The 26,290-nt window shown below is 43.6% G+C and overlaps 1 protein-coding gene across 9 annotated transcripts in view; it reads left to right on the top strand.

The window, feature by feature from the left end:
* Window positions 1–820: 820 nt before the first annotated feature.
* The window catches only part of LOC101064138 (protein tyrosine phosphatase receptor type M), a 117,514-nt gene continuing 92,044 nt past the window's right edge, over window positions 821–26,290 (top strand). For all 9 annotated transcript variants that reach the window (XM_029831375.1, XM_029831376.1, XM_029831374.1 and 6 more), the window contains exon 1: window positions 821–1,132. In XM_029831375.1, coding sequence (XP_029687235.1) covers window positions 1,060–1,132 — 73 coding nt within the window. In that variant the 5' untranslated portion in view covers window positions 821–1,059. The remainder of the gene's footprint in view (window positions 1,133–26,290) is intronic.

The raw sequence follows: 26,290 nt of genomic DNA, 5'->3' as shown, positions 1-26,290 counted from the left end.
TTGCTGCATCCTCGTCACAGATGGACAATTTCAGGCTGTTACGATAAAGTGTGTGGTAATGAGGGCAGCTCAAAGTGATTTGGGCCATTCATTGTTTTCCTTGGTACTTTAAGACGCCACCATGGCCGCACCTTTGCAGCTACTTGAAAACAGCACGAGCAAATGTTATAGCTTAGGGGAGTTGTGGAAATGAAACCAAGCGTGGAAATGGCCCCAAAATTGATCTGTCAAAACAAAACAGGCTGACTTCCTGTTGATTTGATGGTATGAGGCACATACTTTTTTTGTAGATTACCCATGTGAAGGTTATTTTTGTTCTTAGCTAAATAAAATTTCAGCAATTTCTCTGTGAAAATTCTCTTTTTGACTCATTTCTGAGTTTTTTAACATGAAAAGTCTAGGAGATTCTAATAGCATTAGAAAAATGATTAGAATATTAATCTCTTGGGAGGTTCCCTCGGGGAAATTGAAGGAAAAAATACAATAATAATAATAATAATAGAGTCTGGTGGACTTTGTCAGCACCCAGACCCTAATTATCTCTATTTTGAAGGCTCAGTTCTTCACAATAACAATCCTGACATTTTCAATTTTGGTTGCTCAGTTTACAATTTTTACCCTTGTGCGATTCGGATGACCAAAAAAGGCTTCAGTATAAAACGGGTGGTCCCGTTTTACTTCCTGTCTCTATTTAAGAAATATTGTCCACATAATAAACAAAAGGGCGACTCGGGACCGGGAGGCAGCCGGGGCTGACACACACGCCCCCTGCTGGGCAGACAGCGCGCACGCAAGCGTCGGGTCCCTCGATCCACGCGTAATTCAGGAATCAGGACTCACTCACACGTTCCTCCTCCAAGTGTGGAGCAACCGGCAAGCGGCAGCCGCGCCAGCCTCCTCTCACAGTCCGACAGCAAGCAGCGGGAAGACGGACAGGACGCAGGCACTTTTAGATGTAACACTCCTAAAAGTTAAGGAAGAATTTAAGAAAAAAAAAACATTCAAGAGAAGAGTTAACCCCGCGGCTGGGGGGGTTAACGGCACGACGGCGCTGTCGACATGGATAAAGTTATCAATTGCCTGTTTGCTGCTATAACCCTGCTGTTGTCCGCCCGAGGGGAAGTTTTTAAAGGTAAGCTGGGGGGGGGGCAGAGGGTGTTTGGACCGAACGGCGGCGGCGGGCCGCGGCGGCACTTTAGCACAGTTTGACCCTCGTTTTGTCCGGTCTAATTCAAGGTAAAGGTGAAGCGAGTGTGCTTTTGAAGCTTCAGGTTTACCTATGTCGCAGTTTCCGTGAGCGGCGCGTCGCTCTCTCCGCGTGCCTGCCGCAGGTGCGTCGCCGCGGTCACCGCTCGCGCTTTCACGCGGCCATAAGTTGAAGCGGTTCAATGTTGACGTCTAACTTTAACTGACAAGTTGCTGTCTAATGTGATTAACCTCAAGGGATTGGCACACACTCTTAAGCCAAAAAGAACTGTTGTCATTAAAAAAAAAAACAGTGCTGTCAATTAGTCTCAGAAGTTTAACGCGCCGTTGCCATTTTCGGATGATTCTTTTGAACCCAGACATCTTAACTGCAAAAATAAATCAACTGACGCGCGTTATTCTCAATCCAACCCCATTATTAACACAGTCATACCTTTTGACATGAAAGTACTACAATCTAATCCATCTACGCGCACACCTGCTTCTTTGAAATGAAAGAAAAATGGACCGAACTCTCGGCGTTTCCTTTGGCTGCGCGCTGCCTCCGCTTCAAATTGCACATCACCGATCGCCTCTGAAAAGTCTTGTCGCCCTGTCATTTTCCCCCTTTGGCATCGCATTTGTTGTTTTGCCGTCTGACAGATGTGGAAACAGACTCGCAATTCAAAGCGTTGCAAAGAGGCAAAAGTTCAGCCAGCGTGTTATGTGACTTGCTGAAATAACAGTGGAGACTCGAACCTAATGGACGTAGACAGCCCGAGGGGATTTAACATTCAGAGTGTAATTTAGCCATTAAAGAGGTCATTTCTGCTATCTCCCCAATGGAATTATCTATGTGGAGGGGGAGAAAGGGATGCTTTAGCTAATATTCATGCCAATCAATACGTGGCCATTCTGAGGGTGATCCATACTGATGATAGAATTACAGCTGCATTTGTAGAGCCTCCTAAAAATAAGGAATTCGACCGAGTTTGTGCCTGACAGTGTGTTCCACATCCTTCCTGGAGTCTGAGTTTCAGCAGTTGCTCCTGTGGGATTCAACAAAGAGCTGGCGCCGTTCCCCGCTTGGCCTGTAGGGGGCAGCATGGTTCACGCTGTCTCATGTAGGAGCAGGCTTCAGATGCACTTTGGGAAACTGGCAATATCATACTGGTCCAAACTCTTGTTAAACTACATTCCCCAAGTCTTTTTTGTTTAAATCCACGCCTCTACTGTCTGGGCTCACACCACAATTATTTTTGAATCCAGACAACTGCTTTGTGAAGATTTTCAGACAGACGGAGGTGGTGAATTTAAGTGATCGAGCATTGTGGTAGTCTGAAGCTCTGAACTGCTTCTGCTCGGTCCTCTCTTTGAGGTTCATCGGTCCTTTCCCACTGGCAGCCTCAGATTTATCGAAGTGGGCTGCACCATAGGCTTCCCAGCAGTGCAGAGCCCGTCGATAAATGTGCTCCTAATTGCAGGAGATCGTGTGTGTAAATATGTAAACCAGGAAAGAATCAATGGGGATATGTGCTCCTCTCTCTGGCCTGAGGTGACAGCTGCACATGGATGGAAAAGAGGCTGAATATGAATATGAAAGGCTTGATTATGGGGAGGATGTGACAAATACATCACTAAGGTACCCAACGGTCCGTTCCTGAACGCGACGTAGCCTCTTTGAACCCTTTTCATGGAGGAAAAAAAAGGAAGGAAAAAAGAACACGATCGATTTTATGTCTTTGTAAACTTGTTTACTCAACTCGAAATCAACTCTCAGGGACGTGATATTGGAAACCGCTCTGTTGTTGCGTGCGCTCACAATGCCCACTGGATGCTCCGGATTCTGGGAGAATACACCCCCCCCCCTCCCCTCCCCACTGCCACCACCTATTGTGAGCAGCCACTGCAAGTGTGTTTATCCACATTATCAGGGCCGTCTTTGTTTCTCAAAGACCGGCGCTTTGATCTCCCGCTCTGTCCTTTGACCGAGCATATTAAACTCCAGGAGGCTGCGCATTTTTGGTTCTTCTGTTCTGTTTTTTTTTTCTTTTTTACCTTCACATCTTTCCCAGCAGCCTTAAAACGTGTCTGGTTTTCTGGCGGCTGCGGGCCGCGTGCGTGGAGGATCACGCCCGCGCTGGGCTCCGCGGTTTGTCATTGCGGAGCGACGGCTGCTGATGGCGTCCCGGTTGACCGTTCCCGCTCCCTCCCAGCTGTGACTAAAGAGTAAAACAACACATTGGCTGCTTTGCAAAGATAAACAGCACTTCCTTTTAAGTCCGGCAATAATTTAGAATCACTCATGAAATGCCCCCCCCCCCCTTTCTATCGACTTAGATTTAATAGAGACTTTTCTGAAGGTGTCCTTTTGGCAGTTCCTTTTGTGTGAGCCAGTGGAGAATGAAATTAAATATGCATGCCTGTGCTCTTTTTTTTTTTTGATGCCTTCAACTAATGTTGAAGGGGGAAAAAATGCTCCATGGTGATTGATGATAGTACAAAGCGGAAAGTGAGGAGTCTGCATTCTTCCGGGGTTTTTTCTTTCTCAGACATTTATATTATGATGATAATGAAGGTGGCGGAAAGACTGAAGCGGCTTTACTCGAGCTCTTCAAACAGCACGGGCACACATGACTCCTGACAAAAGGGTCCGCCGAGTTTGTCAGCGCGTCTGCTTCAAGTCTGATCTCAGCTGGTAGACGTGTCGGTTTAAAACAGCAAAACTTTAAGGACTTGGAAATAGCATGCTCGCTTATAAATATATGCAGCCGCAGTGGAAAATGAGCTGAAATAGCTCATCAGATGGCCTCATCCAACACTGCTGGTTTGCAATTAACCCTTTTCATTAATTGAAAGGCGACACAGTTTCTAAGCTGAGCGATGACATTTCATTAAAACAGTGAAAACACAACAAAACAACAGCGTTATACCTAATTTCACTTCGTATAAGAGGGTAACATTCAAAGGGTGCACAGCGTGATGCATTGTTTTCCTCTGTTTCGTGGGAAAAAGTCCGCATCTGTTCCCTGGAAGTCGCCACAAGGCTTTTTTGGAGATGTAGGAAATAAGTAAATGAGGTGTTGCTGCCGCTGCTACCTCAGGCTGGGGGGAGACGTCGGGACAAAATGAAGGAAACAACTCAAGGAAACATGACTAGCGCAGAAAATCAGGAGGGAAGGTGAACGGGAGGCAGGAGAAGCAGCACAGGCACCAAATGGAAGAGCGATGAAATTCCTGGAGTCGGAAGTAGATTTGATCACACGTAATGAACGCAGAGTCGGATAAATTTTGTGGTACTTAATCTTTCCCGTCACTAATTGGTCTTGATTGTACCTAAAGTATCTTTCTGCATCAAATCGAGGATACAGTTCCACTCATATTTGCTGCCTTCATCACTGAACCGATTGAATCAACTGGCTAATGGAAGTGTTAGAAGCTGATTCAGTCTGTTTCTCAGTGACAAATCTGTTTGTTTTTTGTGCTGTTGGGCTCTGGCGTTGAGCTGTTTTGGCGTTTGCCAGATAAACAGCTCATAATGCATCCTCGCTTGAGTAAGACGCAGTGATATGGAGTTCAACCAGAAGCCACAGTATAGTTTGCCACCTTGTTATCTTTTATACCACCTTCCAGCTACCAAATAGCCTCTGTAGGACGTCTTCACAGCCAGGTTTAAGGTAGTTGTATCGATAAGCGAGCGGTCGTGGCGAGCCACGCAGCAACAGCAGGGGAGGCATGATCGATAAGGGCATTAGCCGCCCTTCTTTATTTAACTTACAAACATGTTGTCCTGCACCCAGCTGGTTGGAACAAGCTGTCGAGCAGTCTGGGTCAGTCTTTCCTGTGTCGCGGCTAATTAGCTGCTGCGCTATAAACAGGGAGTGCATCAGCTCCTGCTCGCACCCCCATGTAGATTTTGAACTTTAAGAACTCCAACAACCAGCTCCGCCTGTGATTCGTGGCTCCAGCGCGATTCTGTTTACTTCATCCCTCGGCCCCTGTAGTGTAACCCCGGCGGCCCATTAGCTGTCAGTCGGACGTGGCCTTTGAGCAAACATTTTGCGAAATGTCCTCCAAGGAGCTCGTACATTCCTGTATCGATAACAACATACTTGGTAGCAGTTTTAAAGTAAATGGAGCCGCTTGTTCACTAGAGTCCCCAGACATTAACTGTCATCATCAGTCATGTGACCAGTGAAATGACCAAGCTTGTGCGTTGTAACTTAGCTTAGCAGAACTTAGCTTAGCAGAAAAGCAAGCATATTAGCGAATCTCTGAACCTAAGGTGGCATACAGAGTTGGGCTATTGGCAGCAATATCACTCGGAAGTCAACGCTCGTCTCAAAAATCCCGATTCCCAACGTCAAACTTGAGAGCAAACACTCGCGCGGGGCCGTCACCTTTAAAAGCCGTTGACTTTTTCGTCAAGTTACTTTCAGTAACCGCAGAGCCAAACCAGAAACACCCAGCTCCCCAACTCTACTGTACAAAGGAAAAGCAAGTGAAATTAAGACGGCGTTCAACTCCCCGGAGCGCCACTCCACCTTCCGTCATTATCTGCTGATTGGCAAACAGGTTTTTTTATTTACATTCCCGAGAGTCAGTAATATGTCATCCTCCCGGCGACTGACGCGGCTGCGCTAGACTCCAGCTCTGCGGCGGAATGATAATTGGGCTTGAAATGTGTCTGTGTGAAGGATGCTGGACAAACAGAGCCGCTCTAATTACACACAGCTCCTTCTTCAAATGAAGAGGATAAAAGCTAATGAATCGTACACAGGCCAGCACAGGGGCTGCCTAATGAAGAGAGAGTGAGAGACAGCAGAGGGGAGTGTTTGCGTGTCTCAGGCATGCTCGCGCTTCTCTGATATCTCATCACCGGCTCTTCTCTTCAACCCCGTTGCAGAAAAACACCCTCTGACTCTGAACTGGATCGTGTTTACAGATGTCTGCATTCATCGTAGGTGGCTCGGGGAGTCCGGGCATGGAGGAAATTTCCCTAATTAATGCTCCAAGGCTCTCAATTGTTATTAATGGTGACAAGAAGGAGGAGGGGAGTGAAGGAGCTGTTAAATCAGGACCTTTCTGGGCTTCAGCTGGTTTTTAGGTGTCATGGCTGCTTGTTAGGCTGGATTTGGGCTCAGTCATTCATCAGGATTTAAATTGAAAACAACTTTCTCAAGGATAACAACTATTCATACAATCCCTTTTTCAATCAAAGAGAATGATACAGGTAAATCACCAGTATGGACACGTCTTCATCGTCAGCATGCGTGTGCCAACAGCTAATGTATTTTTAGCCAAATCTCAAAGTGTCTCCAAAGTTGTCCCACATTTTGCCAACACAAACCAGAGCAGAGCGCTGCTCAAACACTAAATCAAGGGTCCAGATGTTCCTCTCCAAATGAGGAAAACTTGGCTCCAAAGTGTTCTGCTTGGATTCTGAGAATTCTATCTCGCATTCTCTGCCATTTTATCAGGCTATACTTAATGTTCAACTACTTAAAGTGGCATTGAAAAATTGGCATCACTATTTTACCGCGCCAGTGTCTAAAAATATCCCATTTCCTGTTAACACAGGAGCGAGTCTATCTGCTGACACCAATCCACATTTTAATATCGGTCAGGGTGAGCCTGAATGTCAAGTCTGAGATATTAATTTCAAGTCTGTCACATAAACTTGCCCCCTCTTTTGGCGCCATGTCACCGACAAGGTTGCAAAGTTTCTTCTGCTGCTTCGTGAATCGTCCCCCCATCCTGGGACGCATTCCCCTTAAAGAGACCCTATTTTCATACCAAAGAGCCATCTGAACACAGACCTGATGCTCCCAATACAACTGCCATCAGGGATGGGGGGAGGGTGGGGGGTGCTTTTCACCTTGTCTCCTGTTATTTATTAAGCTTCTGTCAAGGCTAAGGCGGCAGGCAGGTGTACATCCCTCTATCCCCTCCTCCTCCTCTGAATTCAGGCCTTATTAATATAACCAGGGGCGAAATTCTCCATTACTGTCAGTCTGAATCTGTTGCTGCCACATTAGCGCACATCATGCAGTCATTAATGCATTAGGCCTCGTTTGAGCACCAGTTATTTGCATTGGCTTTTACACTGCCTGCGTGCCCTTGTGCTAAAAGCTGCCTGGACTGCACCTATATTGACTACGTAACTGTTCAATAATGAAGTGATCCCAGAGGAGGGATTTAGCTTCCATTGTCCTGTGTAATAATAGTTAGTAGGTCGTGAATTCACCGACCTAAAAGGATCATTTTATTGTGGGAGGAGTGGCAATATTTACCATTAAAAGTTATATTTCTTTCACATTTTTTCAGTTTCAAATTCGAATTTAGATACAAACGGGAGAAGTGGAGAAAACACGCTAGTCAGAAAACACGCTTTGGGCACCCTTTACGAAATACACGACATATTCCACCTGCCGTGTAGCTGAAACAGCTTCATAAGTAGCTATATGACCAGTTTCTTTGTTTTTTGAACTAATCGCAAACAAATGGGTCACACTGTCCAAACCAGAAGCATCATCTGGACCTAACAAGGTTTGCTGTGCTAACAGTCATGCGCCCCCTGCTGTGCTCGCTGCATGGTGCGCACCTATTACAACAACAATACAGGAACGTAATTTTCTCCGGTGAAATGAATATTGACAGGATGTATACTGGGCCATGCCGATGTCTAATTTCCATTTATATAGTAAACTATTCATTAAATGCATGCTTTGAAGAAATGAATGACAAATTAAATTTGTAGCAGAGTTAACATCGCCATGACAAAGCTAAATACAGGTCTGTTAGGATCGCACGTGTTACGCTGTACCTAATGTTTTACACAATTTCTTCCCCCGTGATGCGAAAGAGGACATCGATATATTTATGTGCAGTTTACTGCATTTGAAAAAAGTAAAAATGTTGTTTCATTGTGACTTTTTCATGTCCTTTTCTTAAATGTCTCAATAGCCTACCTTCAACCGGGATCCTATTATGAAAATGTCCCATTTAGAGGTGCGGGGATGGCCACAGGGAAATCCACAATGAGCCTTGGGACTTGCTCCAAGACTTGCTAGGACAGGGGAGCGAGATCTGTGCACAGCGTAGTGGTGGAAAAGCATCTGGTGGTCACGTTACCCAGAGTTTATCTAGAATTCGCAGAGCTATAAAATCTCGAAAGGCAATTGCATCAATGTAAAATTTATAGCGGATTGTTTTGCTGTATTACAACAAACACGTTAATGCCGTTAATCATTATACGTCAAGCTTAGACGCAGCACCAGATAAGGCTGCTAAACCGAATCACGCCAGATGATTTCCACATTAATTACTCCTTGCAGCGATACAAATGCTTCCCATTTAGCTGACTCCATTCTGGCCTTCCAGCAGCTTATCATTACCATCAACCTGTCAGATTTTTATCGGTTTTGTTTATTCAGATGTGCATTATTCTAAAACCACCTGTTTTCGCCTTGGTTTCCGTTAGCGCTGCTCCGCTACACCCACACTCTTAATGACTCCTGTGCCCTGTAATTTCTTTAGGGCGGCAAACTCTGATTACAGGGTGGGAGTGGAGCTTCGAGACAAGCATCATCTTTCCCGTTATTGTTTTGCGTTTGCCATCTTTAACCTCCGGTCCTGCAGCTGTGGCGCTCCGTAGCTGCATCAGGGAAGTGGGGGTTTAACACTGAGAGCGTTTTAGTGTTTCAAAACCCCGTTTTTGTGGTTGTGTTACCTCGAAGAAGATCTTGTTTGGATCTGAAGGATTTCTGCAACCGGCTCAGAAAAGACAAACAAGCAGGTGAATAAAATGTCACTCGTAATCACCGCCTCAACACCTTTATTTTAAATTGGAATCAAATAATCGCAGCCAATATACATCCCGGGCAACGCACTTCAAAACTGCTCAGCGAGACACCTACTTTCTCTCACCTTAATTGGAAGGAATCGTCACGGTCCCTTTTCAACTGACAACACATTCAGGGTGACCACCCAGCGGAGCGTGCAGCATACAGTAATGCTATTAAACCGTCCCCCAGGGGATCGGTAACGCAGAGGTCTTAGCTTCAGGCCAATACAAAAGAGACCAGTTTGAAAAGGAGAAAAGCTTAGCCTGCGGAGGTCAGCCGACTGTTTACAGTACAACAGTCTCTTATCGGCTTCATGCTTCCCAGAGGAGTATCCACCACCACAAACAGATAACATCCTCCGCACAGACGCCCGAGTGTGACCAATAGTAGCATAATCAGGTGCATTCTGCTCTGGCAGAAAGAAATTGAGGATGTAGGTGATGAAGGTGTAAATAATAGGGAGCTTGATGTGGAGGTTCAACTGCATGTTGGAGAAACATAGAATTAGTGTCCTTTTCAATGGTTCAAATACCACTAGCGCCATAGAACGGGTCCGTTTTTGGAGTTTAATAAGTAGGAATGTGTGTCAGTAGGGACAATGTGGCTTACATCTCTATGCAGGGAATGGTTCTGCCATTTGTTGAGGCACAAATTAGCCTGGACATTTTAAATCTTGTCCTTTAACCCTAGCATCCAAAAAAACCCAAAAACCCAGCCATGTCTTCGTCAGACACACGAGCTCTGCCTAAGTTGTTGGGAAGCTGCAGCATCAAAGATTGGAAGCATCAAACATTGCAGATCAGGGTAGCAGTAGCCCTGGCGAGGCAAAGGCACACAGGCTGGGTTCAGAGGATGAATAATTCACTCCCATGTGGCCAGACTTTATGCTGTGAGACTAATATTCAGCAGCACCTGTGTGCCTGGAGGAAAAAAAAAGGTTCTTTTCCCGTGGGAGAACCTCAGCCCAGCATCACCTCGACTGTGCTTTCTCCAAATTGTCAGAATACCACTACCCCCGGCAGGAATGACAGATAGCTCCCGCGGAAGCCAAGTTTAGTGTACGCTACCTCTGTTGGACTGGACCCGGAATTATTGGGAACATAATTAGGACAGGGTATCAAATCTGACAGAAATGTTCATAGCACTGAACCATGATTTTAAATTAGCATTTCGCTGCAGGAGTGAAAAAAATATTCTCAGCATGCTGTCAGTTCTTTTCCACACGGTCAAAAATAGGGCTAATCACATTTCCAAGCTCTGATGTTCATATTTCACTGGACAAATAAAAAAAGAAAGACTCAGTGCTGTGAACGCACCTTGAGAATTTTACCACTGAAAAGGAGGTCAAGAGCAAACCTTTGCCGACTGGAACATAATGAGTTGGACTTTAACGATAACTTAAAATGTTTTCTTTTCCGTCAGGTAACTATTTTTTTTGCATTTTTTTGTGTGTACAAGATTGTGCTGTCATGACTTAGCGTTCATATCTATAATTATCCGAACAAAGGATGCTCAAGCTTTGACAGATCGACCGAGTCCAACCGAGTCTGCGTGGGCGTTTGTTCGGGTACCCACACAGGCCATGTTCAGTGCGCTTATCCAACAGTGGCTACTCTCAACAAGTGTGCAATTATATGTGTGTCTCGGCACACATCTCACCGTGTGTGCGTGCGTGTGTGTGTGTGTGTCAGGTAGCAAACCATCACAGGCTTATTATTAGGACGTGACAAAAGATAGCAGGCGGTAGACTCGGTACTGTAATGAAACCTGGACCCTGGCTAATTGGTGACACCATGGCGTGAGGGAATGAGAGAGGCAGTTACCAGGCTGGCAGGAGGAAAGGAGGATGCAGCAGTTCTTTCCTTCACACCACTGAGTTCAGCTTGTCATGTTCATTTGTAGAACACACAGGCGAGAACAAGTAGACCGGCCTTGTAAGAATACTGGAAATGCAAATCTCCCGTGCAGATAGGCACCGTGAGCAGAGTTTTCCTTTTTCGATCTTTGCTTCATCACATTTTCAAAGAGTTTGGGTTGACTGTATCAGCGGAACGACCCCCACTTCTGCTTTTCTTTTTATTGCTTGGGTTTTTTCGGATTTTTATGCAAGACGACTGCTAATTAAACACATTAAATGCAGACTTGCTTTACCAAAATAGAACAGGAACAGGAAAAGTACTCACAGTTTACTCAGGCGCAGGCAGATACATTTAGCCATCGTTGACGAAAGAAAAATTGTCCACCACAGCCTTCCACTTGCAACAGTTGAGTTATGAACCCGGTGATAACGGTGCTGCCTGGGGTACAAACGAGCACTTGTTTCAGGGTATCATCTGAACCTGCTACCACTGGACCTACCAGTGTCATAAGTATATGTTTTTGGCACCTTCCATTAATGGAAGGTTCTGACTCATGAATATATGGAAATGGTGATTACCGGTTTAAAGGTATACACAAGACTAGACTTTACTGACACGCTTGATTACATGGCTTCTCTTTTGGTAGCAATGGGGTAACCTGATTATGGGAAAGTGTACCTTTCCTTTTGGGTTCCTTCAACTACTTGGGGTGAAACTATAATTGCCGTATAAATACTGGAGATTTATTACAAGTAGTGTAATTGTAAATGTGTACATGTTTTTAGTTTTCCCTCATTCTGATTTTTTGAGTATTTGCTGTTAACATACCCTTGGAGCTCAGATAGGTTGCCAGAGGTTGTCTACAGTAAAGCTCTTCTTGTTATGCCCTGAGCTGTCTGACCCTTCAACCTGACAGGAAGCTTTGTCCACCAGAGCTTAAGGGCTCCTTCCAGGGTGTCAGAGCTGACCTTTTTTCCTCGGCAGAAGGAATAATGGCGAGTCGGCCTCTATCTGTCACATCCCGAGTGTGTTTAAGCCTGAGAAAGGCCCATCAGGTCTGAATAATAGCTAATGAGATACAGTATGAATTGTGTTGGGTCTCAAACTGGTAGCTGCTGCTCGCCCCATTTATTTCAAGCACCAATCATTATCTGTCATTGAAATTTAGAATTATAGGAGGCAGTTTAAATGTTCATTATGAAAAATGACTTGTGCTGTAGCCGTCTTTTCTTTTGGTTAAAGAAGTGTATGAAAAAGTAATTACAATGCAACTTGAGAGGGATTCATTCAAAGATTAAGAACCGTATTTATCCTGGATTTCCAGCATGTGCGGCCGTGACTCCTTTATGTTTAGGATGAATGCTTAAGGTGTCTTCTTACATCTTCCACATAAAATGACCTAATCAAACAAGTTCCCAAGGGCCAACAAACACCACAACAAATCAGATTTATTTCCACATCGCTTCGCTCTTTCTGAGTCAAGTGACAAGCCTGTGATCTGGCTGTCCTCAGCTACACGCAGAGATCAAAAGACGGCATAAACATTTACATAAAAGATTATGTATGAGCCGTAATTAGTGCCTGCCTTGGCAGTGACAACTAAAAAATCTTTGACTTTGGCGACGAGATGAAACGAAGGTGAAGTTAGATCTATAATAACCAGGTCTGTGAGTCAGTGTCTCGGTTTTAATTGAAGAAGTCCCACAAGATTGTCCAGCTCTTCCTGGAGCACCTCACTCATGAAGACGGATTAGGATGAACGTAATTCTTAGTTCACATTAATTTTCTCCAAGATAATTATGTGTTTTACTTTGATGGCTCCTAATTTCACATGCCATGTGCGTTGGGAGGCCACCCCTGCCCCCACCCAAGCACTCTACAAAAATTAGGTTATTTCATCTTCTAAAGTTTATTCATGCAGTAGTTGCAGCAGATCAGTGGTTCTCAAACTGTGGGGCGTGTCCTCCCAGGGGGGCATTACAGAGGGGTAGGAGTGCGTGGCAACCGGATGGAATTTTCTCTCTGCTCTATTCTTTGTATCTCTTAACTGACAGTGAAGATCATAAACGAGTCGTAGTTTCATATAATATATATGAAATATAATATATATGAAACTACAACATCGGGGATCTGAGTAAATTGAAAATTGGAACCATGGTGTGGAATCGCCACGGTTTTTGTGGTGATATTCTGTGCCGTTTGCATTAATATCATATTAGGCAGGGACAGACAAGTCAGAAATAGGGAACAGGATGGATATTCTTCCAACAGAAATGAAAAGATAAACAGCCACAGCGCCAGGGACAGATGGTAAGTGTGAAAGTAGCCAACCACAAGTAAACTTATGAAGTATCTTAACGAATATCTTGAACTTGCTTTCAAGGTGAATGCAGTTGGAGATGAGGAAAAGACACGTGTGTTTTATGCCTAAAAACTCTGGCAGCCGAGAAAACGAGTCCCAATAGTTTGAAGAGGCACTTGCGTTTCTTTCTCACAAGAGCTGTTAAAGCAGACGTTTTCTTTTGGGTGGGTGTGAGGGCTTATCTGAACTCTGTTGTGGACCAAGCAAGCAAACTCTGGTCTGCCCGAAAATGTGGTTCTCGTTTCCCTTGCAAGTGAAGCCTAGTGTTAGTGCAAATGGAGTATACAGTGAACCAAAGAGAGGAAGTGATGGGTTGTATATGGAAAAATAAGATTCAACCTCATCATGACTCTGAACAAATAGAGGTAGAAAAAATTAAAAAATGTCTTGCGGGGAGATGTGGAGTAGAGACGGGGTGCAGGTTCTTATTAATACAATCTTGTCAGGGGGAGTATTGGGCCAAACTCTACTCTACTCTACTCTACTCTACTCTACTCTACTCTACTCTACTCTACTCTACTCTACTCTACTGCATGTTTCCAATATGAAAAGTATCTGGCTTTGGTACATGTTGCTACTTGTTTTGGTTTTGGTACTTGTTGCTACAGCCCTGGGGTTCCAAAAAAGGTCTCACGGGTAGTAAATGGTGATGTAACTGTTTGTAGACCACAGATTGGTTAGAGATATTTGCCATCATCGAGATGTCACCAATGGGCAAAAAGCTCCATCGTGCATCGAAAACACACAGGTGCCATTTTTACCATTTGCTGCTTTTGAAGTTTATCCAACATCCCCCCCAAAAAAAAAAAAAAATTATACCTCAAGTCATTTCAGGAGGTGTTAACCTTCCTCACCTTGTTGTCCGATAAGAACATCAAGGGACAGCTGTCAGGTCAACATCAAACAAGTGGGTTTTGGTCAACATCAAACAAGTGGGTTTTGTGCGACAGCACTATGGCCACCGCATACATTGAGGTGATGCTAATTACGATACTCCCTTGTAGTGGCAATGTGACCAAAAGCAAGTAGAATAGATTGGAGTCAATTCTGGCAGTGGAAATGTGGCATAAGATAACAGCGTGAATGTTCCCCTGGGTGATCAATCCGAGTTCCCTGGACCATTCCAGTGTGAAAGAGCCACATTGATGGGTCATTTGACTCGACAAACTAGCTTAATATTACTTCTTTAAAGTGAACAACAAACCACGAATGGCAACAGCCAGCGTTGCCTAGTGCAAAGAAATGCTAGCTGAGGAGCGCTTACTCCCCACTGCTCCAGATTTGGTGTCAATTATGATTAATGAGAGATGGGTTGCAAAACCGAACTGAGGATTTTTCTGAAATGTCAGAGAGCCCTTTAATGTGTCAGTTCTACAGCATGTCATTTATGGCAATTTCCCTGCCGCAAACAGGGTCAGCAGAGCTGGGTCAATTTATTTTGTAGGCTTAACTGTTATCTTGAACAGTGACGGAGACACAATTTCAGAATTTTGTAATTGTTGTAAGTGGCTGAGTGAGGTGGAGGTTTATCATTTACATTTGTGAAAAGGGATTATTAAATAGGATGTCCTAGATGTATTATCTGACACTAATGCACATTCTGGCACACACACTATTGGGTATTTGTACTGGTGAGGCACAGGGTCTTATCCAGTTGTGGGAGGAGCTGACATTTCCTCTGAAAATTCACCTTTGCTTTCTGTCTCTGGATTTATGATATCACTTTATATCTGGATCCCATTACAATTTGTCATTGCTGTTGGTTTCTGCCAGTGTGGGACTTTCCTTTCATGGCTTGTAAGATTCGCTTTAGGAGAGAATAGTTGCTGCGCATAGCTTTGAATCTTTTCGCGATAATAATGGAGTTATTGTTGCACATACATCAGCCCTTTAGATGGATGTGTTGAGCTCCTCTCAGGCTTTCTTTATATGATGTTGGATGGAATGCCTGACTTTTCGCTGGCTGCAGTTGAATATTCAAAACCATGCACTTAATTAACGTTTTGCCCATGTTGCTCTAGTTCTGTCAATCCCTAATTCCAGGAGGGATATTAGCCTTTGCCCACTAATATGTTTTAATTTTTTTTTTTAATTTTTTGGGAGGGAGTGGAGATTTGCTTAACATTTTTAATATAGCTACACCACTGCCCTCATAGGAGGAGGTCATCAACTGTTTTGCTGAGATGGTTTCCAAGAACAAGGAGCCTACCTCTTAAAATACAAATTTCTTCTAACTAGCGAAAATTTAATCACATTTGAAGTTATTTAGACAGCAATGAGGTTGTTTTTTTAACGTTCCGCATTGATTCCCAAGTATAGTCGATTTACAACGTGAGGATGATGTGAGCGATCTGACTTAAGGACTTTAGGGGATCGTAAGCATCTGTTGGTGTATCACTGTCCAAACTGATAGTCTGACAGTACAATCGAAGCAAAGCTCATCACATAAGGAAGCCCAAGGTTATCTAATTTTCAAAAATTAGTACCATGTCATCCCCCCCTTCTGGTTCCAGAGACAGACTCTGTCTCTCTCAGTGGGCACACATGATGTTGATGCATCGTAATATGAGGCAATACACCCCGAGAGTCGAGATAACAAGGAAAAGACGAGACACACAAACGATTCCTCCAAACATTAGGCTCTGTTAGGACGATCAGATTTGATTGTTTTGAGGTCTGGACTGAACAAGAAAAGTTCAGTTGCTGAGAAAACAGCAGCAAATTGACTGAAGATTTCATAAATCATACCAGACATGGCAAATGGGCAGCAGTAATACCGCTGTCGGTGAGGGCCAATTTGTACCATAATACAGGTTTCAACAGCAAACTATTTTTTGAGCACTGCTAGCATTTTTTTTATATCCTCAATATAGTGGCATGAATGTGGATTGTAATCTTGTATTTAATAATGTATGACAATATGTTAATGGCACAAGAATCAAGTTGTTGAAAACAAGCTTTTAACCTTGTTGAACAGCGTCGGTCTAAATTAATTCCAATGTTATTTTCCAGAGACTAAATTAGAAAATGTTCATTATAATAGAATTCCATTATTAACCCCTAAATCATGCATGTAAACTCCACGTCCTGCCTGCAATGTCAACATGACCAAGAAAAACACTCTAGGCTGCCATTGTTTCTTGCGGTAATCTCGCCCTAGCCCTGGAACGACGCATTTGCCTGCTGAGGCAAAGTATCTCCGGCACAGAGGCAGATCGGCGGAGACAGGCAACAATTGGAAGAGCGGAAATCTCAGCCAGACACATGATGCTGTCTCGCCCTGCTCTGAAGTGACATTTCAGTTTTACCCTCATGCTCGGCTCAGCACCCTGGACCTGTCAGCGCCGCCCTGAACTTTTTGCACGGAAATTGCACCGAAAGGGCCTTGATGTAACGGCGGCCTAACAATAAATATCTTTGAGCTGTCCTTCATCTTCACTCACCTAGGCTTAGAATGGTGTAGGAAGTGTAATTTTCCAAAGGGTGAACACTGAATGTGATGAGCTCAGGCGCTTCTTTTAGAATCACAGGGGCAATACAGATCCTCGGTGCCATGGGAGCAGGGATTGACATGATAACGCAGCGTACGAGCACCCTGTGCCACCCGGCAGCATTGCCACATAGCTTAATCCTCTCTCTACAAGGGCAGAGCTGAAACACTTGTTCCCCTCCTCGCTGAATCCTGTCAAAACAAGGGGGCTTTTGTCAGCCATGAGGGGTGCTGGATCCCTCTCAGTCCCTGCCAACGGAAGCACTATTACAGCCTGCCAATGCCCCAGGAAAATTAAAAAAAAGAATACCCAATATGCATGTTATTCTAATACCAGCCGTCAGTGCCTGGAATTACTCGACATGATAGCATAATGAATGCAGTGCCTCGTAGGTTCCTACATAAAGCTGTTTTGCCACTTTCATGAATAATTCATAGGGCCCCGTAGGCAGTGATTCAACCACACAAGAGCTAAGAAAATTAGCTACCAATTAGCACTTAGTTAGAAAGACAGTACAATTTACTTTGAGTTTCCTGTCAACTAATAAACACAAAGTCCGGACAGGGCCTTGACCTTGGGAAAAAAAATGAGGGTAGAAGAGATGGAAAGAAGGCTTGGCTGAATCAGATGGTCCCCCCCCCCCCCATGTCTCCACTCTGTTGGTTTCACTGGCTCCAATACCAGCCGGCCTCCAGACATACAACATCGGATCCAGCCTCTCAGAGCAGATTGATTCCATCTCTCGGCACATCATACGTAAGGGGCTTTGTTGACTGTGTGTGCACACGCGTGTGTGTGTGTGTGTGTGTGAGAGAGAGAGAGAGAGAGCGTTGGAGAGGGTAAACCTCTGTCTCCTTGGAGTACACAGCCCCCACCTCCACCCCTCCCCTGGAGCCGTTGGCAGGCTGGCGGTGTGCCCAGATACATTGGTAGTCATTAGTTGTCACTAAAACGATGTGAGATGCCTTTCTGATCTGCAGAGGCTGTTGCTGAAAGTGATGGTTCCTGCCAAGCAGAAGCCCCAACCAGAGACAAATGGACACTGATCAGCATGTAAACACAGATAAAAGTAGTCAACAGCAAACACAAACTAGCCAGTCTTCAGGGTTAAGGCTGGATTTAGAAGATGGCAGTTCTTAGGGCTGATCATCTTATTTTTGGTGAAATGCCTTTTTCGTGTATTTATTATTCTGTTTATCCTCCCACTTTTAGGGGAGATGCAGCTTTACCTTCCTCAACTTGAATAATTCTCCTGTCACTTTGCTTAATGTTATAAGCTTTTAGTTTGCTGCTCAAGGTCATTGAAGTTATCTCCAGCCAATTCAATGAAAGTCGAATCGACGCGAGTGAAGGATGGGTTTTATAAGAATCAGACAAGCTGTCAACAGGAGGATAAAGGGAGGAAAAAAACCACTGGCAGATATTCATGAGGATAACTCTCCAGCGTCTGTGCTTTCCATTTCTTCCTTTGTAAGGCCTTGATTGTGAGGAAATGTGCTGCTGTGAATAGCTCATTCTTTTTATGGGCTCCAAATATGTGGGGGGTGCGGAGAAGGTGTCGGCCAGAAGATAAGGCAGGCCAGGTGACAGACATATCTCTTTTTTTTTTACTAGTAAGATAACCATCCTTCATTTCAGCATAATTACTGCTTTTTTTCCTTTTTTTTTTTTTACATCCGCCTGAAAAGATTTCAGAAAATAATTCTTGAGTGAATATTTGAGCTCGTGCGGGTTCCCTTCATTGACCGCATAGTCATGAAAAACATTATTTGTTGTGTCATCCCTGCGTGTTTACTCATGAGGGACAGGGCAGCAGTTGTCAGACATCATCGTTTGACTTTTTCGTGGTTGTTACGCGTGTGGTGTGGATCTATGTTGGCCACAAAATATTTGAGTGCAGTATGCTTATAATTAACATCATCACATTGGCATTCGTCGTGTTCCAAATCCATAATAAATGTTAATTACATTCCGTTGATTTATGTCTGCGTAATTGTCAAAGTGTGCTCTTTTAGCATTTTGGCATACGGAAATATCAACACACATTAACATTTGGTGCGAAGAGTAAATAAAATGTGTGTAACCTAAGGCATTATGCAAACTGCAACTTTAGAAAGCCACAATATAATGTTCCCATAGTCTCATATTTTCTTTTTAACGAGATTTTATTTACCACCGTACGCTTAATTATAATGCGCCACATCCATCATTTGCATACCCAGAAATCTGCCGTGTTCAGCAGGCACAGCCATATTTTTGTCATTTTCTCTCTGAAATATCCACATTTATTTAAATATATGCATTTTAGCAAGACTCAGGGACTCCATTGTAGCTTTTTGAATTTGAGACGCGATGATACAGGGTTGCCAGAATGTTGTGGAAAGAGTTTTTGAGCTTTGAAGGCTCGTGTAAACAGCACGTTCAAAAAGAACCCAATGGAACCAGCCCACATCCCGTTCACTTCTGCCATTATTTATAACAACTATTTTGCTGCACTCTCATCTTGACCCAAAAATCATTCGAAATTGTGACTTCTTTTTGGACACCCTTCTTGTTTCAGCTGGTGTTTTAGCTGTCGGTTTTGTTCTTTCACTTCAGCTGTAGTAAACTTGTCAACTTATTTCAGCGTCCCGGTGTCATCCTCGCCGCCACGGAGATGATGTGATTCTGCTATGAGTCATGAATCACTGGGCTATCATGTCCTCTCCTGCAGCTCCAGGGAGGACAGCGCCTGTCAAAAGCCATTGTGGTTTGTTCCATCACACTGATGTCTAAGTGTCTGCGGTGTGTTCTTAGCCAGTAATTAGCCACAGCCCTACAACCCCAATAACAGAATTATATCTGGGTCTGATATGTTCCTTGGCACCCACAGCAATAATGAATGAACTACGGGTTAATCAGATGTGTGTCTGTGTATGTGTTCTTGTATTTGCTACATCTAGACTATTTTACTATCAAAGTGAGGACATTTTTGCAGAGTGGGACCTTTTTGGCTGGTCCTCAGAATTTTAAAGGGCCGTTTTAGGGTTAGGATGTGGTTTTAAGGTTGCAATTGGGTTTTGTTCAGGGTTAGGGTGATGGTTTGGGTTCAATATTTAGTTGTGATGATTTAGGTTGGGGTAAGAACCTGGGGAATGTCTATGAAAGTCCTCACAAAGACAGAAGTACAAGAATGTGGGTGAGTGAGATACAGAAACAGAAGATACCTCTTGAAAACATTCACACGTGTGATTCTTTAGGAGTCTGGAGGACCGTTTTATGAAAAGGAGTAAATTAGTAAATTTACTGCTCACCTTCAGATCTCTGGCTGAAATCGTCACAAAGCTCGTAAAATGCAAAACGGGGCTTTGTAGTTTTGCGCTCAAGAGCCAAATGCTCGTATTTTCCTCGTAGGTAGTAAATAATTGCCTTATATTCAGATTGGCGGTGTAGAAGGGTTGGGAAGTTTGCCAACTCAATCTGTTGGCTAAGTGTGTGTGTTTTTGCATTGTTTGTTTGTAGGTGCATATGGTTTCTCCCAAGTGGCAGAGTGTTGGTTTCCAAAAGTTTCCAGTGTGTGCGCTTCACAGAAGCCATGCCTGCATTTGGAATATGTGCCATTATAATTTCTGGATTTTTAGCTCTTTTTTTTTAGATCTGCCTTGTTTTCCAACCACTTTAGCTCCACAGATGGTCAAAGTGTAACATTTTCCCACTGAAACACCTGGATGCTTTGGTTAATAGTAATGTGTTTAACTGTTCATATTTCATATAATCTGTTTGTGTATATTCACTGATTCTTCTTGCCATATGGTAATGAGCTCCGCGAGGCTGGCTGCAAACTTTCTGGAGCCACAGGGGAACTTTTTAGTGTTTTTCCAGTCTTGTGAAGAAATCTGCATTAAAATGGAATATTTCCTTCACAGACATTTAGACAAACAATCTCCGCGGACCATCTGCTGTGCCTCTCAGAGATGGCCAATGATACCATTTGTACCAGCATACCGGTCCCATTCTGTGTGTGAATTGGCTGAGAAAGAAAGGTAGAAGAGAGCCAATTTGGGTGACACGATGAGCTGCGGAGAGCCTCCGTGTTCAATGCGCGTGTCGTTAAACCCTTTGAGGTCTCAATCCACGCATCCAAGTTGACCCGTGTCTACTTAAAATTATGGTTAATGACACTAAAAGTGCATATGAATAAAGAAGATCTGAGAGGAGCTGCCACATCATGAAAGAGCGACTTTTGCCGCTATTTTAAAATGCAATTTAGCCTTTTTTGAATCGTAACTTTAATGTGTCATGCTGCTATTGGAAAAGAAGGGAGATGGTTTTTTTAAATTGTAGTTCGGTTTTTTTTTGGGGGGGGGGGGGGGGGGGGGCTTATTTCTTTCTCCACCCCTTGTATTTGTTACACTCACACAATCACTAAACATCCTAAAGGGGACATGTGCTGCTTGGCTCTGATTGGCTATCTAAATTTGGAACAGAAGTTTTTTGCAAATGTAGCAAAGAGCTCTGTGTGGACACGAGGAGCTGGGCTCCTTTTAGAAAAGTTGTTCTTCGCAAACTGTAGCATTTTGCGTATATTGTGCTATTGCCATATTTATAAGCTAAAAAACAGATTGATTTATGGACAGTGCTGTTGGGGGAATTGAATCCCCGCTTCCTGAACCCCATCTGCTGCTTTCCCCACTTTCACTCTTTATTCTCACTAATTATAGTGAGACTTTTGCTGAAATTCCACCCAGAGATTATTTTCTTTCACTCATCTCTGTCAGAAATGTGATTGAACCTGGATTTTTAATCTTATACAGGCATTTGAAACCGCTGCCAGGCCATCGTGGTTTGGCCCAGTGGTCGACAAACATTGATATTTCATCTCCGAGTTGTTGTTTGTCAGCTGCTGGGCTGTAATCGGTGACAGCCATAAGCCCCGCAGCATTTACCGAGCACTGTCTCAATTGATAACTGTGACATTTTTTTGAAACCATGTCATAATCTAAAAATGGCAGCAGCATTGTTACAGGGTGTGAAAGAAGGCTTTGGCAGCTCTCCTTGGTTAATGATTGATTCAGCTCCACTGGCCAAACTAATATAGCCTGAAAGGCCAGTGGGATGGTCAGCAGACAGCTGACGTGATGTTTGACCTGATGAGACATTTGAGACTATTGTGAGCAGCACAACCTCAGCGATCGTTCACATGGGGATGGAGTTTAGAGAGAAAGCAGAGGTTGGATAGACGGATAGACAGATTTCATTAATGACAAGCCCCAAGGTGATTAAAAAGCAGGAATCTTACGAATCAATCCAACATTTCCTGTTGGGATTGTTGAGAGGCAGAGCTGCCAGTGGAGAAAATAACACCCGCTTCATTGAATTTATCTGGACTGTAACCAAAAAAAAAAAGAAAGAATCTTTTAATTTTGGTCAAGGACTTCAATCACAATTACTGGATTAAAGCCACTCAGGACAGACACTGGTGCCCTTAACAGCAGATATTTAAAATATCCCAGAGAGAAACTCACATCAGTTCTAAATTTTAGGACATATCTTTATTCTTTATTCCTCCTTGGACCAACAGGACCAATGGGGACCATTTTTATTATCATTTCATTGCTCTCATGATATCTATCTATCTATCTATCTATCTATCTATCTATCTATCTATCTATCTATCTATCTATCTATCTATCTATCTATCTATCTATCTATCTATCTATCTATCTATCTATCTATCTATCTATCTATCTATCTATCTATCTTTTGTTCTGTAAAAGGGTTTTCTACTCTTTGATGGGGCACTTAAGGCAGAAAATAGGTCAGGAGCTGTCATACAATAATTGGATTGAAAAATTAATAGTATTTATGGGCAAGGGGGAATTCTTTTGTTCCTCTGACTTATTCATAAAAGTCAGCTTTGATTAAAAAAATAAAAAGAGGAGAAATCTCCTGACTATTGAAGTGCCCTCTGCATGCATAACCGTATAAAATGGGGTTTAATAATACAAAGTACAGGCCTGGATACAATAAACATTATTGAGGGTGTAGATAAGTACAAATATCTGTCTGCCATTATTACTGGCCAGTCAGAGGCAAAGGGAACCAGAGCACACACACACACACACACACACACACACACACACACACCAGAACGTAGGCTAGTGCTTTGAACAGAAAGGCAAAAAGTGTTTGTGTCTTTCTTAAATGATCCACAATCATCTCACATCTTTGTAGATGAGAAAGTGTCACAACATCTGCCACATCATCAAGCCAGCCAGCCAGCTAGACAGACCTTCCTTCCTTCCTTCCATTTGTTCTGAGTTTTCCTCTGACCCAACTGGAACCTTTCTGGATGCTAAAGGCAAGATGCGGTAAATCTGAAATGGAAGCTGGTCTGCCCGGTGGCTCTGGCTCCGTCTCCGTGTGCTGACCCGAGGGAGTGTGGCCGGGTACAGGCTCTTTCTTTAAGGCTGTGGATTTATGGGGCTTCCACAGAGAAATAAAAGGGCCTGGATGTGTTTGAAGTTTGCAGGTGAAGACCCACAGAAGGTTCCCAGTGGCGCTGAAATCCCAGCAGACAGGCCTGCCAACACTCACAACCACCTGGGTGCCAGTCGTCTACGCTGCATGTGTGTGTCTGATCAATGATATATTGTGATATAAAAGCCAAGTAATCATATTTTATCAAGCTAATATATCTGCCTGAATGCTCAAAGCTTCTTTTTTTTTCTTTTTTCCTCTGGCCTAGATTCACCCTCCAGAGGAATTGATTCAACCTTTTCTTCTATTCCATATTTCCTAATTAGCTTCAGTGATTTCCTAATTCTTTGACATTCAACCTTGAATTATTCCCTCCTCCTTGCACAAAACAGGCATTTGTTCCAGTTCTGGAAAAGCAACAAAGCATGTTAATGTTTTTGTTTATTCCATGATCAAAGATAATCACTCTCTTCTCTGGGGGAAGCCTCCCTTTGGGCTCATTTCTGGCATTGTTCCTTGTATGTTTGACAAATTAGACTTAGAGAAACACTGTGAGAGTAAAGGGGGAAGCAAAGATACCGATATTAGCATTATAACTATTTACTTTTCTTGAGATGGAATTCAGAATTCTGGAAGGATAGAGGGCCGAGGGATTGTCCACTGTAGGGATTTTTTTTTTTTAAATCGGAGTCATATTGAAGGGTGTTGAGCATTGAGCTCTTACTCCTCAGTGGTCTCTGTCCAGGTGTGGAGATATTTTCCCCCGAAAGCTGTGATGAGAGCTCTTCGCTCTTATACCATCTCTCATTGAATGACGCCAAGGCCAACGATCCATCGCATCTGGATCAAATGTGAAACTGTGCTGTTAGAGATTTTCATTTCCAGTCTTTAAGCAATGATCTAGCACTATGCTATGAATCAGCGTGGAGCTCTGATGCAATGTTCAATCATCTCCAGAGACTCATGAAGCAGCACATCAGCAACATTAGACCCAACTGGACTTTAAGAAATACATTTGGGTGAATCTACTCTTAATGTCGCTTAGTTCCTGAAAAAGCTTCCTCGGTGTGCTTTAAAATAGTGTGAATACTGAATAACCTTTGACCTTAGCAGAATAGCGAGCAGTGTTATTTTGTCTCCCTCCCTGGCTGCAGTGAGACAGAGGACCTCTGTATCCTGGATACACACAGGAAGGACAGTTGAGGAGAGACCGTTGTTTACCGGCCTCGTTTCTGTCACATTGGAGTCAGGATGTGCCTGAGAGAACTGTGAATCCCGAACCCTGCGGGAGGATGGTTGTATTCAAGAGAAATAAGCTTTACCCCTCCTTCAGTCTAAATGGACTTGGTCCCTGTTTGCAGTTAAATTTCCAACAAACTTTAACCCTTTTTTATAAGGAGACATTGTAATATTTTTTCTTCCGTCTCATTGCCGCAGGATTTGTCCATGATCTAAAGACCTAAAGTCCTCATCTTTCATTGCCTAGCAACAAATGACAATAAGGATCCTCCTTGTCTCAGAGTTATGGTCCATATTCATCTTAATTGGTGCCTGGAAGGTTGCACAGAATGGAGACGGATGCAAAGTAATTTAGAACAAGTTCTTGACAGGCGCATTGAAAGGGAACGTCAAGCGATGTTCTGGCACACATGACTTCAGAATCATCTGTCAGAATTTAGCATATCTAAGGAGAAGGCTGGCTGTCATCTTCTATGTACATCTACAAAAGGCACATGGGTGGATTTGATCATCTTCCGTGTTGTTTTTTTCCGGTGTAAATCTCATTTATCAAGAAATAAAATGCCAGGAAATGTCAGCGCGCCCCCCCCCCCCTTTTCTTTTTAATAAGATGTTTTTAACATAAAAGGGTTTTTAATAATAAATTCAGACATCATCGCGTATGTTTCCCCATCCCGATTTACAACACTGAGTCGCTCACGTTCTTTTTTTTCCCCCGTCACCCTCGATGTGATTTGTCAGTCGTGTTTTGTAAAACATTGCTGACAAGTGCGCCTCTCGGCTGGGGAGATTATCGGTGGAAATCTCCGCTCGAACTTCTTTACCTCTGCCTCAGATCAATGCCACGAACAGCAAGACGTGATTGATAAAGATATTGAGATTGATCGCCTAAATCCTATCCCACAGTTAAAAGTCCCCAAACAGATGGTATATATACATGCAATTCAGTGCAGAGATAGGACTTGGCAGGAGCTGCCAATAGATAAGTGAAATGGGGCCAGAGTGAAAAGGCCTATCAGTCTCTAAGGAGCTTAGCTGCAGGATTCTGGAGCTCCAAACTGCTGGTGGTAAGGGAAGATAGTTGACATTGGTTTTAAATTACCCTAGATTGCTTTCTGGGTTCAGTCTGCAGGGACTTCAGCAGACAAGATGTTTGCTAAAACAACTGCAGACCTCAAAGCAGATTGGGGCAGAGAGCCACTGTGCAATTTCCCAGCCAGACAGAGCAGGGAGGATGGCTGTTAATTGCAGAATTGGCAGAGAGGCTAAGGAGGTCTTGTAGCAATGATACGTGCCACTGGGACTGAGACAGTGATGACACTGCAAAGGCTTCGGTTTCTTCTGTCCTGCAACAGGCGTCATGCTAATGGTTGTTGATTTGGCTGCCTGCTATCATGGAAGGTGTGGAAGTTTTAGATCTTACCTTCATTTCTGATCCTCCCCAACCCGTACATTAAAGAGGACCATGTGACTTTGTGACTCACGCATGGCTACAGCACCTTTGATCTCTCTCTCTCTCTCTCTTTATCTCTCTCACACACACACACACACTTACACACACTTGTTTAAAGTTTACTTCTCTTACAGGGGCAATAACGAAAAACCTTTTCAGTCTGACTTAAAAATCTTTAGGAAAAATTGGCTGCAGCATTGAGGGGCTCAGGCATCGATCCTGGCCCCCGGCTCCGTCCAGGAAGGGACGGATAGATTTCTCGGGGCCTGCGTGAGAATGTAGAGACACGTGTGTGTTCTTACTGTGGAATAAATTGTTTTATGACATATTCAGGGCCACCTTTTCAGCTTTACCCTGACTGCTTCTCTCCGAGGGGGGGACGTTGACAGGGTGGA

The sequence above is a fragment of the Takifugu rubripes genome, chromosome 22 (genome assembly GCF_901000725.2).
Source record: "Takifugu rubripes chromosome 22, fTakRub1.2, whole genome shotgun sequence".
NCBI lineage: Eukaryota > Metazoa > Chordata > Actinopteri > Tetraodontiformes > Tetraodontidae > Takifugu > Takifugu rubripes.
This window is presented reverse-complemented; position numbering and strand designations above follow the sequence as displayed.